We start from the raw sequence: 20467 nt of genomic DNA on the forward strand, positions 1-20467 counted from the left end.
ATGTAACAAGTTAAAAAGTGGTACCATGGCATTACTACGTTCTGGTGCACACCAGTGTGCCCTGAACCCCCTTACTATTTCAAAAATTATCAAAATAAAAGTTTATCCTTCTGCTCTATATGGGTGTGAGCTTTGGGTGTTATCAAAACATGATTTATTAATGCTTGAAAGGGCTCAACATTTTTTATTATAAAGTCTATACAAGGGTTTGACAGAAGAACTAGAACAGATATGTGTACTTCACTAATAGGTTGGACCTCTATTGAGGCTTATATAGATATATTAAAAAACTATTGTTCCTAGGCAGAGTTTGCAGAATGAAAAGAACAAATTTGATTTTTAGAATTTTCAATGGTGAGATATTTTTTTAAATAATGTGACTACGTATGTTCAAAAAGGTTTTATTCCAGACATTACCAAAATACTTAAGAAATACAACTTATATGAATATGTCTTAAAATTTTTCGATGATGGATCTTTTTCTTCCAGATATTGTTGGAAGGCATTAGTCAACAAATATGTAACTATGTATGAAACAAATGCCTGGAAATTGAGAATGTCAAATGACGCAGAATTCACACGATTCTTATCATTACATGATTGTTTTAAAACCCCATTACCTTTGGAAACTAGCTCTACGTCATCCAAATTGCCTTGAAAATGTAAGATATATTATGAAAATGATTGTGTCTGTACGTTTAGAAAATTCCGTAATATTATGTCACTATTGTGGACACTTTTACACTTGATATTGTTTTGAATTGTTCATTAACTGAACAAATAAGAAATGATTTCATATGTTCAATTGTATCAATCACAAATGTAGATTTTATTTCATATTTATACTCCCTCTCAGATTTTGAGCTAATACATGTATTATTAGGAGGTCCCTTGGACTATACATTGGAATGTTATAATATAGAACAATTCAGATTGACATGCGTGTACAATTTTAGAAAGATGTTCAATTCGTATATGTAACTGATTAAAACTTACTCGTTTATGAATATATATAAATATTGAAAATAATTTGATATAGAAATATCCGAGAGAATACATGCCCTCTTCTGTTTTTCCCTGATTTATAATAACCATGTTTTGTATTTTTCCCCTATTCTCTCTCTAATTTTGTAGATTTTGTACATATTATCTCATGCTGTTATCATATGTTTTGTTTTTCATATACATTTGTATTATCATTATATACTCTTCATTTTGGAGGAAATAAAGATAATAATAATAAACATATTGTGTTTACCGGTAATTAAGAATAAAAACAAAATGAATTGAGTACTTGTAGGTAGACTAGCCAACAATAAGTGTCATTTGAAGACGATTTAATTCAAATTTCTGCATGATCTTTTAAAGACGTTCAGTTTTTGAAAAAGGATATGTAATTGAGCTATTTTTACGTACAATACTTTTAGAACTTAAAATAGCAAAGAAAAGTATTATAAAAGTGTATGTATTTTAATGCAAGACGATCTACAAGGGTATCGCTAGACAACGGATTGATAGGCACCAAATCTTTTTATTTAAAAGCTATGTATTACCAAGTATATGATCGTATTACTGATAGCTTATTATAAAAGAAAAAGTGTCTCAAAAGCACAATAGGACTGGTTTTTGCTGCAACTCAAAGTTGTTTTTGACTTGTGAAAATGCTTGTATTTACTATTTCATGTAAATGATATATATATATTTAATGCAATCTACCCATAAAACATTGACTTTTGAAAACGTAATATAGATATGAAATGGAAACTACTGATATAAAATTAAATAGATATATACTTAAACTTCTGCAGTAAGAAGGTTTTATTCATGTATACAAAAAAATATCGTATTATATAGTTATACATACTGTATATTAAATTGTAGATGTTGTAATTAAAAAAAAATTGAAGAACGTATTCTTCCCCGATCCCTAACTGTAACCAAGGATTTATAAGTATATTCATATACGTCCTTGCTGAAACACATCACCATAATTCTTGTCTGTCTAGGTCTGAAAGTACCTGGACACGATGTCCACCTGTAGTGGACACCGTGTTCACACGTAGTGCACTCCGTGTCTACCTGTAGTCTAAATCTTGTGCACTCCGTGTCTACCTGTAGTCTAAATCTTGTGCACTCCGTGTCTACCTGTAGTCTAAACGTAGTGCACTCCGTGTCTACCTGTAGTCTAAACGTAGTGCACTCCGTGTGCACAAGGGTGTAACCTTTAGTCTACTACCAACTGTATATATATATATATATATATATAACTACAAGTACACAATTATTAATGTAGATGGCCGATTGCGTGATTACGATGACTGCGACATTTAAAATATAGTTTGAAATATAAGCATTTAAGCATTGGGAATAATGTATAAATAATGCATATGGTTTCAATTACTTTAATGCATAAGAGTGAATACTACCAAGAACTGAGCTAAAATGTATGTCTGAGATATATATGAACGAACAAAGGGAGGCAAATGCTGTCAAAAAATCAAGAATAAATAAAAATTAAAAATTATAATAAAAAAAATATATCAAAATTCTCAGTTATTTTGGTTTATAATTAGGTAAACCACCTAGCATGGCATATATCTCAGGTAAATATTTCTACAAGGTTAAGACATAATATTGAGGAAAATTGTTTTATGCGAAATACAGCACCACGGTCCTAGCCAGCACCGGGTCCAGTCAGCCCCGGTCCTGGTGAGGGCCAGCTCAGCTGTTTGACACTGTTGTGTTTTAGGGTAAATCTTGGTTAGAGTTGTTCCCCTTAGGATGATGTTTATGTGTTCGGGGGTACTGTACCATTATGGGTGTTTTGGGGGAACATTTTCCGTTTGGAAAGAGTCTATTTGAAACAGCAAAATTTGAATATTTCAAAAACACAGTTTCATATGATTAAGTAAGGACTCTAAGAAATCTATATGCAGTGTGCTGTATAAGAATATGATTTTTATCCAGAACTAATTAATGATTGCTCCCCATTGTTGACATTGGTTTTCAGCGCGTAGTAATATGTAAACTGTTCCATATAGTCTCTAGGAATTTTTATTCAAAACAACATTCAACTTGATATATACAAACAATGATTGGCATGTTGATATGTCGTATGAATATATCCAAAAGTATTGACATCGACAGATAGCTGCACTTTTTTTTCGCGTACTAATACTCTGTATGTTGTTGTTCGGTTCCGGGTACCTGTCAAGTTGAAGTCCAGGTATGTCTTAGTGGTAGAAATAGGTCTAAATGGATACTCCCAGCTTTAAAGTAAATACCGTATAGATTTATTGTGGTCATATCACACCAGACTGCACTGTCATACCGTTCATATGAAACTGAAGAAATATCTCTTGAAGTATTTTGCACCCCCCCGCCACACACATGTACACATGATGGATACACACCATTACATGGACGTTGCACAATACTGAAGTGTTACACGTTAATCAGAACCATGATATTTGTGATATTTAATTATTAATGAAGAGTTTCACAGATATCCACCTGACAATCAACCTGTCAACGACCAAATATTGATATATCTTATAGCCTCGTCAACATGTGTGGTCTCCCTGAATAACGACAACAAACGACAAGAAACAACAACAAACGACAACATACGACAAGAAACAACAACAAACGACAAGAAACGACAAGAAACGACAACAAATGACAAGAAACGACAACAAATGACAAGAAACAACAAGAAACGACAACAAATGACAAGAAACGACAACAAATGACAAGAAACGACAACATACGACAAGAAACAACAACAAACGACAACAAACGACAAGAAACAACAACAAACGACAACAAACGACAAGAAACAACAACAAACGACAAGAAACAACAAGAAACGACAACAAACGACAACACGTTGAATACAAGGAAAAGTTAGTGACAACACAAGATATATTATTCAGTTTACTATAATAAACATTTCTACCAAGTTTTATGACGATTGTTGCAAAATTCAAGGAATTAGAGCGATTTGAATATTCTGAAATCGGCCGCTGGTCAACGATAGATTGAGTGACAAGAGGTTTGCCGTGACAGTATACCGATAACACATCGTAACATCGAAAATATTTTAAAAACCTAACGACAAAATAAGATATGTTATTTGTCATACTATAATGCATCTATGTACAAAATTTCATTAAGATTGGAATAAAAATGAAGACTTTAAAATGTAGCGGCCACACCGGGATTTGTTGAACCCGGGACCTCCGAACACTATCTGAATGCTCTACCACTGAGATACCTGGTCACATCTGATGCTCGACCCAGCCCAATCCTGCTACACTCCTCCGTCCTTTTTCAAAGTCTTTGCCCTCTAAGACATACTGTACATGTACAAGATCCTTATACCACTTCAATTCACACAGTTTTTTTTTTTTTCATATGTAGTTGTCGGATAACGTAAATTATCTGTATGAAGAAGCCGAAGCCATGTATTCTTTTAGAAAATGACTATGTCATATAATGACCAGCATCGACTGATCATCGTGTAGGTAATTAGACCATATGATTTGATTCTTGACGTAACCGGAAGCGATCGGCCGTATGTAGGTTAGTGTGGACGAGAACATTCCCAAGAACATTCACGCAATTAACTAACTAAACTACGTTTATAAGCGGTAACAAAGTCAAGATTGTTGTAATCCATTCCTTTTAAATGTATGATTCTCTTTTTTGTGATAACATTCACATTAACAATCAATATCGGTCGGTTTTAACGAACACTAGGCATACATAGTGGTACACTAGTGTAAAAAACTACTTCCGATCGATTAAATCCTGATCGTAATTATCGGTATTCGGTTCACTTCTCCAAACCGAACCCTCATCAGTACGCACCAAAAAATTCGGATAATTTGAATTGCCAAAATAATTTGTAATAACCAATATTCTGGGCTATGAATCACATGATCAGACACGTGACTTCTGGTACTTTGTTGACATAAACTGATCAGTGCCCATGGACAGTCAAACGCTAACGGTAGGGTTTTAAAGTTTCATTTAAAATAGACTTACGAAATTACCTTCGTTTTGGGGTATATTGCTGTATCATGTACATGTACAATGTATTATATACATACTGTATGTAGTGAAATTGGTCGATCATCGGTGACCATGTACATGTACAATGTATTATATACATACTGTATGTAGTGAAATTGGTCGATCATCGGTGACCATGTACATGTACCATGTATTATATACATACTGTATGTAGTGAAATTGGTCGATCATCGGTGACCATGTACATGTACCATGTATTATATACATACTGTATGTAGTGAAATTGGTCGATCATCGGTGACCATGTACATGTACCATGTATTATATACATACTGTATGTAGTGAAATTGGTCGATCATCGGTGACCATGTACATGTACCATGTATTATATACATACTGTATGTAGTGAGATTGGTCGATCATCGGTGACCATGTACATGTACCATGTATTATATACATACTGTATGTAGTGGGATTGGTCGATCATCGGTGACCATGTACATGTACCATGTATTATATACATACTGTATGTAGTGAGATTGGTCGATCATCAGTGACCATGTACATGTACAATGTATTATATACATACTGTATGTAGTGAGATTGGTCGTTCATCAGTGACCATGTACATGTACAATGTATTATATACATACTGTATGTAGTGGGATTGGTCGATCATCGGTGACCATGTACATGTACAATGTATTATATACATACTGTATGTAGTGGGATTGGTCGATCATCCGTAACCATGTACATGTACAATGTATTATATACATACTGTAGGTAGTGAGATTGGTCGATCATGCAGTGACCATGTACATGTACAATGTATTATATACATACTGTATGTAGTGAGATTGGTCGATCATCAGTGACCATGTACATGTACAATGTATTATATACATACTGTATGTAGTGGGATTGGTCGATCATCGGTGACCATGTACATGTACAATGTATTATATACATACTGTATGTAGTGAGATTGGTCGATCATCAGTGACCATGTACATGTACAATGTATTATATACATACTGTATGTAGTGAGATTGGTCGATCATCAGTGACCATGTACATGTACAATGTATTATATACATACTGTATGTAGTGGGATTGGTCGATCATCGGTGACCATGTACATGTACAATGTATTATATACATACTGTATGTAGTGGGATTGGTCGATCATCGGTGACCATGTACATGTACAATGTATTATATACATACTGTATGTAGTGAGATTGGTCGATCATCGGTGACCATGTACATGTACAATGTATTATATACATACTGTATGTAGTGGGATTGGTCGATCATCAGTGACCATGTACATGTACAATGTATTATATACATACTGTATGTAGTGGGATTGGTCGATCATCGGTGACCATGTACATGTACAATGTATTATATACATACTGTATGTAGTGAGATTGGTCGATCATCGGTGACCATGTACATGTACAATGTATTATATACATACTGTATGTAGTGAGATTGGTCGATCATCGGTGACCATGTACATGTACAATGTATTATATACATACTGTATGTAGTGAGATTGGTCGATCATCGGTGACCATGTACATGTACAATGTATTATATACATACTGTATGTAGTGAGATTGGTCGATCATCGGTGACCATGTACATGTACAATGTATTATATACATACTGTATGTAGTGGGATTGGTCGATCATCGGTGACCATGTACATGTACAATGTATTATATACATACTGTATGTAGTGGGATTGGTCGATCATCGGTGACCATGTACATGTACAATGTATTATATACATACTGTATGTAGTGAGATTGGTCGATCATCGGTGACCATGTACATGTACAATATTAGTTATATAGTCAGTTACTGACCCCCTATAAAGGCATAGAGGGTCAGTAAGATTTATAGGGGGCGAGGGCGTAGCCCGAGCCTCCTATACTTCTTACTGACCCTCTATGCCTTTATAGGGGGTCAGTAACTGACTATATAACGAATTTATCGCATCGAGGACCATTTATTTGTTTTATTAATTCTTTGTTTCCTATTTGTTTGGTCAAGAATCTGAAGTCAAACTTAATTCATACTGGCGCGAATGATAACAAACAATCGCCGATTTTAAAATAATTGGCATAGGCTACATATTTATCTATGTATTTCTTTCAAGAATTTTCAAATATACTGTATTAGGAACCTGCAGAATAATAATGAATAATTCATAAATCAACAATAATTTCGACATTCCTATGTGCACAGTAGGCCTACCTCAATACGACACCAGACCGTCTGTAAATTGAAAGCATCACAAAAAAGAGTGACACAAATATCCATCTAACATTTTAAGCACAATCTCCTTGATCATCTGTGCATTCTCGCTGAGATAATCACTTAAAAGTTATGCCGATAATTTGATTGTAGAGTGAAGATTGATCTGTAGGTACGAACGAACACCTCCATTTGTTTATAATCACAGTCTAGAAAACGCTTGAATTGTTACGTTTGACTTTCGCCGCGTCATCAACTTTCAAACTGGCGTAGGGGAAGCAACTCGTATTTAAAAAAATGCATTTCATGTAATTTGAAGTATTAAAACGATTCAACGTATTTTTACATAAAAATAAACAATTATATATAGTTTTACGGTAATGAAGTGGTATATTTAGTTGAAGATAATGTGTTTAAATTTTGAAGCGAGGGCGAGAGCCGCCATATTGCACCATAATAAAATTTACTGACCCCCTATAAAGTGATAGGGGGTCACCACGTGACGGCTCTCCGCCAATCATTTGGGGACATTTCTGTCCGAGGTGCGATAATGTATTATATACATACTGTATGTAGTGGGATTGGTCGATCATCGGTGACCATGTACATGTACAATGTATTATATACATACTGTATGTAGTGAGATTGGTCGATCATCGGTGACCATGTACATGTACAATGTATTATATACATACTGTATGTAGTGGGATTGGTCGATCATCAGTGACCATGTACATGTACAATGTATTATATACATACTGTATGTAGTGGGATTGGTCGATCATCGTGACCATGTACATGTACAATGTATTATATACATACTGTATGTAGTGGGATTGGTCGATCATCGGTGACCATGTACATGTACAATGTATTATATACATACTGTATGTAGTGGGATTGGTCGATCATCGGTGACCATGTACATGTACAATGTATTATATACATACTGTATGTAGTGGGATTGGTCGATCATCGGTGACCATGTACATGTACAATGTATTATATACATACTGTATGTAGTGGGATTGGTCGATCATCGGTGACCATGTACATGTACCATGTATTATATACATACTGTATGTAGTGGGATTGGTCGATCATCGGTGACCATGTACATGTACAATGTATTATATACATACTGTATGTAGTGAGATTGGTCGATCATCAGTGACCATGTACATGTACAATGTATTATATACATACTGTATGTAGTGGGATTGGTCGATCATCAGTGACCATGTACATGTACAATGTATTATATACATACTGTATGTAGTGAGATTGGTCGATCATCCGTAACCATGTACATGTACAATGTATTATATACATACTGTAGGTAGTGAGATTGGTCGATCATGCAGTGACCATGTACATGTACAATGTATTATATACATACTGTATGTAGTGGGATTGGTCGATCATCGGTGACCATGTACATGTACAATGTATTATATACATACTGTATGTAGTGGGATTGGTCGATCATCAGTGACCATGTACATGTACAATGTATTATATACATACTGTATGTAGTGGGATTGGTCGATCATCAGTGACCATGTACATGTACAATGTATTATATACATACTGTATGTAGTGAGATTGGTCGATCATCAGTGACCATGTACATGTACAATGTATTATATACATACTGTATGTAGTGGGATTGGTCGATCATCAGTGACCATGTACATGTACAATGTATTATATACATACTGTATGTAGTGGGATTGGTCGATCATCGGTGACCATGTACATGTACATTGTATTATATACATACTGTATGTAGTGGGATTGGTCGATCATCGGTGACCATGTACATGTACCATGTATTATATACATACTGTATGTAGTGAGATTGGTCGATCATCGGTGACCATGTACATGTACAATGTATTATATACATACTGTATGTAGTGGGATTGGTCGATCATCGGTGACCATGTACATGTACAATGTATTATATACATACTGTATGTAGTGAGATTGGTCGTTCATCAGTGACCATGTACATGTACAATGTATTATATACATACTGTATGTAGTGGGATTGGTCGATCATCAGTAACCATGTACATGTACAATGTATAATATACATACTGTATGTAGTGAGATTGGTCGATCATCGGTGACCATGCAGCTTCAATCAGAAGAACATCTGGCTGTTGTTCGAAGGTCATGAATTCGAATCCTGATCTGGCTGCTATTTTTCTCCTTTCCTGTTATAAACTTGCAGGTGCCTGACAGCTAAATTACAGTACCATGCCTGGTGGTGGTTCAGTGTAAATGTCTTGTATCTCTATAAGGGCTAAGACTTTGAAAAAGGAGGGTAGAGTGTTTGGGGGAATAAAGCTATGATTATACAGTGTATATGATATAGTGCTCGGAGGTCCAAGGTTCAAATCATACATTTTTCTCATCTCCTGTTACAAGAATATAAATTCATGGTAACGGAATATGTGACATTGTAGTAGCCTACAACAGGACCCTACAAAGACTGAGGTACCAACTAAACTATGTATATATAGCCGAGGTACCAACTAAACTATGTATATATAGCCGAGGTACCAACTAAACTATGTATATATATATAGTCCAGTAAAAATACGAAAAATAGAGGCCTAACCTCCAAATAATTGCAACAGAATTTGTTTTCTGCTTTTTGGGTTAGAGGGTGTTAGTATTTTACCATGAAAAAAGTCGCCAAAAATCAGAAGTTCTGAAAGTCGTTTTTTCAAAACCCGAAAAATATGAAAATATAAAGAAATCACACTTTTGACCACTTTTAAAGTACAATATCTGCTATTTTTGTTTTTGCAATACTTGAAATATGAAATCGGGATTATAGTAAGACAAACATAAGGTTAGTACAAATAAGTTGAAATGATACAATAATTCCAGTCAATCAAAGAAATAAAGAAGGATGAAAACGGCTCAAAACCTTTTGAATTTAGCTAGCATTACAGTTTTTGTTCTTTTTAGATGCAAATATTTATAAAAACTTACCCTGAACAATATCAGTTTATATTTTATGTCTTAAATGGTTACTTTTTCTTTGATATTAATAATACATTAGCTAGAAAAAAACTAAATATTAACCTGTCAAGTTGACTGATCGTGCCAATTTGAAGCGTTTTTATACTTAGCTTTTTGGCAAAACACCCATTTTGGTAGTTAATATTTCGGGAAATAAAAAAGCAAATGCTTCCAAATATGTTATATCCTTTTTTGTATAGTTTGTACTTGTTATTTTGATCATTTGTTGTAAAAACGGTATAAATATGCACATCTCACTTTAAAATTAAAAACTTCCTATCACGTTAATTTGGCTGAATACCAAAATATGTCTATAGTCCATAAATCTGCGATACAAAAATCTTATTTTTTCGAATAATTAATATGCTTTATTCGTTTGTCTTAAAATTTTGCCAGTAAATAAATCAGAACTGTGATGATTTTCGGCTATAAAATTGAAACTGAACTTTAATTTTATTCCTTTATCTCATTGAAAATTATGTAACCCCCATCCGGTTCCATTATGGAAAAACGAAAAACTGTCCTGTTCAAATATTTGATCAAATAGAAACTTTAAACCCACTTTATGAAGAACGCTCCATTACGGTGGTAATATCTGCCAAAGGATTTTGCAATATGATTAGTCACAAAATAGATATTCACATTTTTGATATTTCAACTTAAGGACTTAGCCAATTAGAGAAGTTTAGTCAAATTGGCACTAAATGAGGAATTGATCGACCTCACTTCTTTTATTTTTGGGAATATCTTGATATAGTTGTCTCTTTTACGTGAGTATAGCCTACATAGAATCTGAATTGATAACTATCTAAACACTTGAAACGGTACTTACTGAATAATTTTTTAATAAAAAAGACACAATATGTAATTTGGACTTCAAAATGTCTTTAGAAAAGGCGAAAAGACCAACTTTGAGCAACCATGTTATCTCAGGTAGTGAAAGTAAAATGTTTTACTTTTAAAGCCTTTCATCAACAAGTTTTATTTAAAAAGATTCCACCAAAATGAGTATCAATTGTATTGTTGATAATAACAATTTTTATCTTAACAATCCAGTAAATGCACATTTGGCTGTTACAAGGACATAATTATGCAATTTTCATGTTGTCATACTTTTTCCCTGTGTTGATTTCAACTAAATTTTTGGCAATATGTGCTGTCCTTATAACGTTCTTGCCATACAGTAACTTTCTAGTATCTAATGATAACCATGTAAGTTTATATTTGGCTTCAAAGTTGGCAGATTATGCAAATATCCTTATTTTTCTGATTTTTTGGGGGTCAAGAAAAACACTTTCCCAAATTTTTATTTGTGGCGACTTTTTTTCTTGTATAAAACAAAGTCAGATCTGTATGAAAAACAAAGAAAAAATTCTGTTGCAATTATTTTGGGGTAACACCCTATCTTTACTGGACCTAATAGCCAAGGTACCAACTAAATTACAAAAAAAAAAAAATATATATATCCGAGGTACCAACTTACTATGAGGTGGCTGTGTCTATTCAGCAAAAATAAAATGTAGCTTTTTAACCTTATATATTTTTATATTTTTAATCTACACAACATTTGCAATTGTTATGCAGAGTTCATTTTTGGACACTGGTCTGCTTTTTGTGGTTTTGTGAGCCTGTAAAAACCATGGTAACCAAATTTCTTTTTTTGAAAAAATGCAAAAAATTGGGATTTTCAACCTAAAATTACACCCCCTCTAGGAGAATTTTTTTTCTTGAACACAGTTTAAAACCAAGCATCACTGCCGTGATAGCGGAAACTGAGCCTATTTCGACATAGGTATATCATTAAACTTTTGAGCAATCTTACCTCGTACCCCGGCTATCAATTTCTGCTGCTACAATATTGAGTTTTTCCATCTTAGACGCACATTCGGATACCCTCTAAACCATTAATCTCGAACCCATTTTGGGGAAATTTCTTTATGCAAATGTGAAGCCTGCATATAATTCTCTAGATTGAATTCACCAATTTTAGGATATATACATTTTTTAATTTTTTATGCATATAATAAAACAGGGGCTTTCGGCTTAATAAAAATCTCACCCATGGCTCACATGCCTAGGTACCAGAACTATGTAACTCACTCTCGTAACTATATAGTACCAACTAAACTAGGTTCCAACTGAACTATGTAGTATATAGCCTAAGTACCAACTAAACTATGTATATATAGCCGAGGTAACTAACTAAACGTATATATATTAGCCTAGTACCAACTAAACTATGTATATATAGCCTAGGTACCAACTATAACTATGTATATATAGCCCGAGGTACTAAACTAAACTATTGTATATATAGCCTAGGTACAAACTAAACTATGTATATATAGCGAGGTAGCCAAGGAACTAAACTATGTATATATAGGTACCCTAGGTACCAAACTGAACTATTTTATTATTATAGCCTAGGTACCAACTGAACTGAACTAAGTATATATATAGCCTAGGTACCAATAAACTATGTATTATATAGCCATAGGTACCACTGAAAACTAAACTATGTATATATAGCCGAGGTACCAACTGAACTATGTAGATTATAGCCTAGGTACCAACTGAACTACGTATATATAGCCTAGGTAACCAACTGAACTACGTATATATAGCCTAGGTACCAACTGAACTATGTATATATATCCGAGGTACCAACTGAACTATGTATATATAGCCTAGGTACCAACTAAACTATGTATATATATAGCCTAGGTACCCAACTGAAACTATGTATATATAGCCTAGGTACCAACTGAACTATGTATATATAGCCTAGGTACCAACTGAACTACGTATATATAGCCTAGGTACCAACTGAACTATGTATATATAGCATAGGTACCAAGGTATATATACAAACCTAAACTATGTATATATAGCCTAGGTACCAACTAAACTATGTATATATAGCCATAGGTACCAACTAAAACTAATGTATATATAGCCGAGGTACCAACTAAACTATGTATATATAGCCGAGGTACCAACTGAACTACGTATATATAGCCTAGCCACTATACTAGGTACCAACTGAACTATGTATATATAGCATAGGTACCAACTGAAACTATGTATATATAGCCTAGGTACCAACTGAACTATGTATATATAGCCTAGGTACCAACTGAAATATGTATATATAGCCTACGGTACCAACTGTATATATAGCCTAGGTACCAACTAAACTATGTATATATAGCCTAGGTATCCACTAAACTATGTATATATAGCCGAAGGTATCCTAACTGAACTATGTACTAAATAGCCTCCCTAGCCAAGATAAATATGTATATATAGCCGAAAGGTACCAACTGAACTATGTCATATATGATAGCCTAGGTACCAAACTAAACTATGTATATATAGCCTAGGTACCAACTAAACTATGTATATATAGTAGGTACCACTAAACTATGTATATATAGCCTAGGTACCAACTGAACTATGTATATATAGCCGAGGTACCAACTAAACTATGTATATATAGCCTAGGGTACCAACTAAACTATGTATATAGTAGCCTAGGTACCAACTGAACTATGTATATATAGCCTAGGTACCAACTGAACTATGTATATATAGCCAAGGTACCAACTAAACTATGTATATATAGCCTAGGTACCAACTAAACTATGTATATATAGCCTAGGTACCAACTAAACTATGTATATATAGCCTAGGTACCAACTGAACTACGTACCAACTAAACTATGTATATATAGCCTAGGTACCAACTAAACTATGTATATATAGCCTAGGTACCAACTGAACTACGTATATATAGCCTAGGTACCAACTGAACTATGTATATATAGCCTAGGTACCAACTAAACTATGTATATATAGCCTAGGTACCAACTAAACTATGTATATATAGCCTAGGTACCAACTAAACTATGTATATATAGCCTAGGTACCAACTGAACTATGTATATATAGCCTAGGTACCAACTGAACTATGTATATATAGCCGAGGTACCAACTAAACTATGTATATATAGCCTAGGTACCAACTGAACTATGTATATATAGCCTAGGTACCAACTGAACTATGTATATATAGCCGAGGTACCAACTGAACTATGTATATATAGCCTAGGTACCAACTGAACTATGTATATATAGCCTAGGTACCAACTAAACTATGTATATATAGCCGAGGTACCAACTGAACTATGTATATATAGCCTAGGTACCAACTAAACTATGTATATATAGCCTAGGTACCAACTAAACTATGTATATATAGCCAAGGTACCAACTAAACTATGTATATATAGCCTAGGTACCAACTAAACTATGTATATATAGCCTAGGTACCAACTAAACTACGGTATAATATAGCCTAGGTACCAACTAAACTATGTATATATAGCCTAGGTACCAACTGAACTATGTATATATAGCCTAGGTACCAACTGAACTAAAGTAGATATAGCCAGGTACCAACTGAACTATGTATATATAGCCTAGGTACCAACTGAACTATGTATATATAGCCGAGGTACCAACTGAACTATGTATATATAGCCTAGGTACCAACTAAACTATGTATATATAGCCTAGGTACCAACTAAACTATGTATATATATAGCCTAGGTACCAACTAAACTATGTATATATAGCCTAGGTACCAACTAAACTACGTATATATAGCCAAGGTACCAACTAAACTATGTATATATAGCCTAGGTACCAACTAAACTATGTATATATAGCCTAGGTACCAACTAAACTATGTATATATAGCCTAGGTACCAACTGAACTATGTATATATAGCCTAGGTACCAACTAAACTATGTATATATAGCCGAGGTACCAACTAAACTATGTATATATAGCCTAGGTACCAACTAAACTATGTATATATAGCCTAGGTACCAACTAAACTATGTATATATAGCCAAGGTACCAACTGAACTACGTATATATAGCCTAGGTACCAACTGAACTATGTATATATAGCCTAGGTACCAACTAAACTATGTATATATAGCCGAGGTACCAACTAAACTATGTATATATAGCCTAGGTACCAACTAAACTATGTATATATAGCCTAGGTACCAACTGAACTATGTATATATAGCCTAGGTACCAACTAAACTATGTATATATAGCCGAGGTACCAACTGAACTATGTATATATAGCCTAGGTACCAACTGAACTATGTATATATAGCCGAGGTACCAACTGAACTATGTATATAGCCTAGGTACCAACTGAACTATGTATATATAGCCAAGGTACCAACTAAACTATGTATATATAGCCTAGGTACCAACTGAACTATGTATATATAGCCTAGGTACCAACTAAACTATGTATATATAGCCTAGGTACCAACTGAACTATGTATATATAGCCTAGGTACCAACTGAACTATGTATATATAGCCTAGGTACCAACTAAACTATGTATATATAGCCGAGGTACCAACTGAACTATGTATATATAGCCTAGGTACCAACTGAACTATGTATATATAGCCTAGGTACCAACTAAACTATGTATATATAGCCTAGGTACCAACTGAACTATGTATATATAGCCTAGGTACCAACTAAACTATGTATATATAGCCGAGGTACCAACTAAACTATGTATATATAGCCGAGGTACCAACTAAACTACGTATATATAGCCAAGGTACCAACTGAACTATGTATATATAGCCAAGGTACCAACTAAACTATGTATATATAGCCGAGGTACCAACTAAACTATGTATATATAGCCTAGGTACCTGAACTAAACTGTATATATAGCCTAGGTACCAACTGAACTACTATATATATAGCCTAGGTACCAACTGAACTATGTATATATAGCCGAGGTACCAACTAAACTATGTATATATAGCCTAGGTACCAACTAAACTATGTATATATAGCCTAGGTACCAACTGAACTATGTATATATAGCCAAGGTACCAACTGAACTATGTATATATATAGGTACCAACTAAACTATGTATATATACCTAGGTACCAACTGAACTATGTATATATAGCCGAGGTACCAACTAATACCGTATATATATAGTACCAACTGAACTATGTATATATAGCCGAGGTACCAACTGAACTATGTATATATAGCCAAGGTACCAACTAAACTACGTATATATAGCCGAGGTACCAACTAAACTATGTATATATAGCCGAGGTACCAACTGAACTATGTATATATAGCCAAGGTACCAACTAAACTATGTATATATAGCCGAGGTACCAACTAAACTATGTATATATAGCCGAGGTACCAACTGAACTATGTATATATAGCCAAGGTACCAACTAAACTATGTATATATAGCCGAGGTACCAACTAAACTATGTATATATAGCCGAGGTACCAACTAAACTATGTATATATATAGCCTAGGTACCAACTGAACTATGTATATATAGCCAAGGTACCAACTAAACTATGTATATATAGCCGAGGTACCAACTAAACTACGTATATATAGCCTAGGTACCAACTGAACTATGTATATATAGCCGAGGTACCAACTAAACTATGTATATATAGCCGAGGTACCAAACTAAACTATGTATATATAGCCGAGGTACCAACTAAACTATGTATATATAGCCAAGGTACCAACTAAACTAGTAATAAACTATGTATATATAGCCGAGGTACCAACTAAACTATGTATATATAGCCGAGGTACCAACTGAACTATGTATATATAGCCTAGGTACCAACTAAACTATGTATATATAGCCTAGGTACCAACTAAACTATGTATATATATAGCCGAGGTACCAACTAAACTATGTATATATAGCCTAGGTACCAACTAAACTATGTATATATAGCCAAGGTACCAACTAACTTGTATATATAGCCGAGGTACCAACTAAACTATGTATATATAGCCGAGGTACCAACTAAACTATGTATATATAGCCGAGGTACCAACTAAACTATGTATATATAGCCGAGGTACCAACTAAACTATGTATATATAGCCGAGGTACCAACTAAACTATGTATATATAGCCGAGGTACCAACTAAAACTATGTATATATAGCCGAGGTACCAACTAAACTATGTATATATAGCCGAGGTACCTAACTAAACTATGTATATATAGCCGAGGTACCAACTAAACTATGTATATATAGCCGAGGTACCAACTAAACTATGTATATATACTAACGAGGTACCAACTAAACTATGTATATATATAGCCGAGGTACCAACTGAACTATGTATATATAGCCTAGGTACCAACTAAACTATGTATATATAGCCTAGGTACCAACTAAACTACGTATATATAGCCAAGGTACCAACTGAACTATGTATATATATAGCCGAGGTACCAACTGAACTATGTATATATAGCCTAGGTACCAACTGAACTATGTATATATATAGCCGAGGTGCCACTAAACTATGTATATATAGCCAAGGTACCAACTAAACTATGTATATATAGCCGAGGTACCAACTAAACTATGCTATATATATAGCCTAGGTACCAACTGAACTATGTATATATAGCCGAGGTACCAACTAAACTATGTATATATAGCCGAGGTACCAACTAAACTATGTATATATAGCCTAGGTACCAACAAAACTATGTATATATAGCCAAGGTACCAACTGAACTATGTATATATAGCCGAGGTAGCCTAGTACCAACTAAACTATGTATATATAGCCTAGGTACCAACTGAACTATGTATATATAGCCAAGGTACCAACTGAACTATGTATATATAGCCGAGGTACCAACTAAACTATGTATATATAGCCGAGGTACCAACTGAACTATGTATATATAGCCGAGGTACCAACTAAACTATGTATATATAGCCGAGGTATCAACTGAACTATGTATATATAGCCAAGGTACCAACTGAACTATGTATATATAGCCAAGGTACCAACTGAACTATGTATATATAGCCGAGGTACCAACTAAACTATGTATATATAGCCGAGGTACCAACTGAACTATGTATATATAGCCAAGGTACCAACTGAACTATGTATATATAGCCGAGGTATCAACTGAACTATGTATATATAGCCAAGGTACCAACTGAAACTATGTATATATAGCCAAGGTACCAACTGAACTATTATATATACCAGGAACTATGTATATATAGCCAAGGTATCAACTGAACTATGTATATATAGCCAGGTATAACTAACGAACTATATGTATATAGCCAGGTACCAACTAAACTATGTATATATAGCCAAGGTACCAACTAAACTATGTATATATAGCCGAGGTACCAACTAAACTATGTATATATAGCCGAGGTACCAACTAAACTATGTATATATAGCCGAGGTACCAACTGAACTATGTATATATAGCCAGGTACCAACTGAACTATTTATATATAGCCTAGGTACCAACTGAACTATGTATATACAGCCGAGGTACCAACTAAACTATGTATATATATAGCCAAGGTACCAACTAAACTATGTATATACAGCCGAGGTACCAACTAAACTATGTATATATAGCCAAGGTACCAACTAAACTATGTATATATAGCCGAGGTACCAACTGAACTATTTATATATAGCCTAGGTACCAACTATGAACTATGCTAGGTAATGTATATATAGCCTAGGTACCAACTGAACTATTTATATATAGCCAAGGTACCAACTAAACTATGTATATACAGCCTAGGTACCAACTAAACTACGTATATATAGCCAAGGTACCAACTAAACTATGTATATACAGCCGAGGTACCAACTGAACTATTTATATATAGCCTAGGTACCAACTGAACTATCTATATATAGCCTAGGTACCAACTAAACTATGTATATACAGCCGAGGTAACAACTAAACTATGTATATATAGCCTAGGTACCAACTAAACTACTTATATATAGCCAAGGTACCAACTGAACTATGTATATATAGCCGAGGTGCCAACTAAACTACGTATATATACATCAGTATGGGTTGAATTGTTTTTTATTTCAGGGTTTTGCTGACAATGTACTTATTAACTCATAGAACACCAGCCAGAAGGAAATCTCATTGATTTGGTACACGATGTAGAAATTTTGTCTTGAGGAATTCCGATATAAATCTGCAAAGATGAAAAATCCAAGAAGACGATTTTGTCTTTGGCAACAATGAACTTAGCCAAAGGCTCAACAAAATCACAATTCACCAGCAATGACGACTTATCTGTAGGAAATGTAACAACTGTTACCAAAACAACCAACAATGTCCCCGATCGCCGAATGAGTAAATCCCTCCATGATGTTCGAGTCGGGACAATGGAGGATAATCTGACCAGTCGGAACGATGAGAAACTGCCACCTGGTGGCAGTAATGTTGACAAATCAGGGGCCACAACTATGGGACCAAGTGGTGGGCCAGTAAGATGGAGCAAGGAAAGTGCAGGAAAGGTACGCATCACAATACTCTAGTTCTTAGGAAACGTATGTACATAATATACTGGGACCCAACCAGTAGTTGTGACGAAACAGAAGTCAAAATTGTGTGCATAATCTGCTGTGCATCCAGATTTCCGAGTATCTGGAGCTGCTGCATGACGAATTCTTGATGATGGTGTTGCTTTGCTTGTGTAAAAATAATATATTTCATGAATTGCAAACAATTAAATTTTTCCCAAATCACGACTACTGTGCCTTCACGACTACTGGTAAGGTCCCAGTAGCTCGGGGATTTTTTTGAACAGAAATTATCAGTAGAATTAACATACATGGTATATAGACTGTACAAACAGTACTATTATATACAGTTGTATATTAAGTTATATCTCTATGTTGTACATGTCGGCTAGAATAAGGTAAAAAAATACATCTTCTTGGATTGTTCATTTAATATTCACTGTTCAAGAAATAAATTTGTTAAGATCATTGTGGGAAATAAACTACATTTTACATTATCAACATGATCAGATGATCAGAGTTATCTTCCCTTGGTGGTGGATGAATAATAAGACTCCTACTGTAAAATATAAAGGATAGATAAAATTGAATTGACCCTTCAGTTAAATACATTTTGCTTTTCATAAAAAAGGAAGTCATGATAAAAAAGTCCTCTTTAGTTTTTAAATTTCTGGGT

At 34.3% G+C, this 20467-nt stretch overlaps 1 protein-coding gene across 1 annotated transcript in view; it reads left to right on the plus strand.

Moving 5' to 3' along the window:
* The first annotated feature begins 3188 nt into the window (after window positions 1–3188).
* Window positions 3189–20467, plus strand: part of LOC138306581 (uncharacterized) — a 181641-nt gene continuing 164362 nt past the window's right edge. Inside the window, exons 1-2 of the mRNA XM_069247019.1 lie at window positions 3189–3226; window positions 19352–19785. Coding sequence (XP_069103120.1) covers window positions 19507–19785 — 279 coding nt within the window. The 5' untranslated portion in view covers window positions 3189–3226; window positions 19352–19506. The remainder of the gene's footprint in view (window positions 3227–19351; window positions 19786–20467) is intronic.

Source organism: Argopecten irradians, chromosome 13 (genome assembly GCF_041381155.1).
Source record: "Argopecten irradians isolate NY chromosome 13, Ai_NY, whole genome shotgun sequence".
NCBI classification, from domain to species: Eukaryota; Metazoa; Mollusca; class Bivalvia; order Pectinida; family Pectinidae; genus Argopecten; species Argopecten irradians.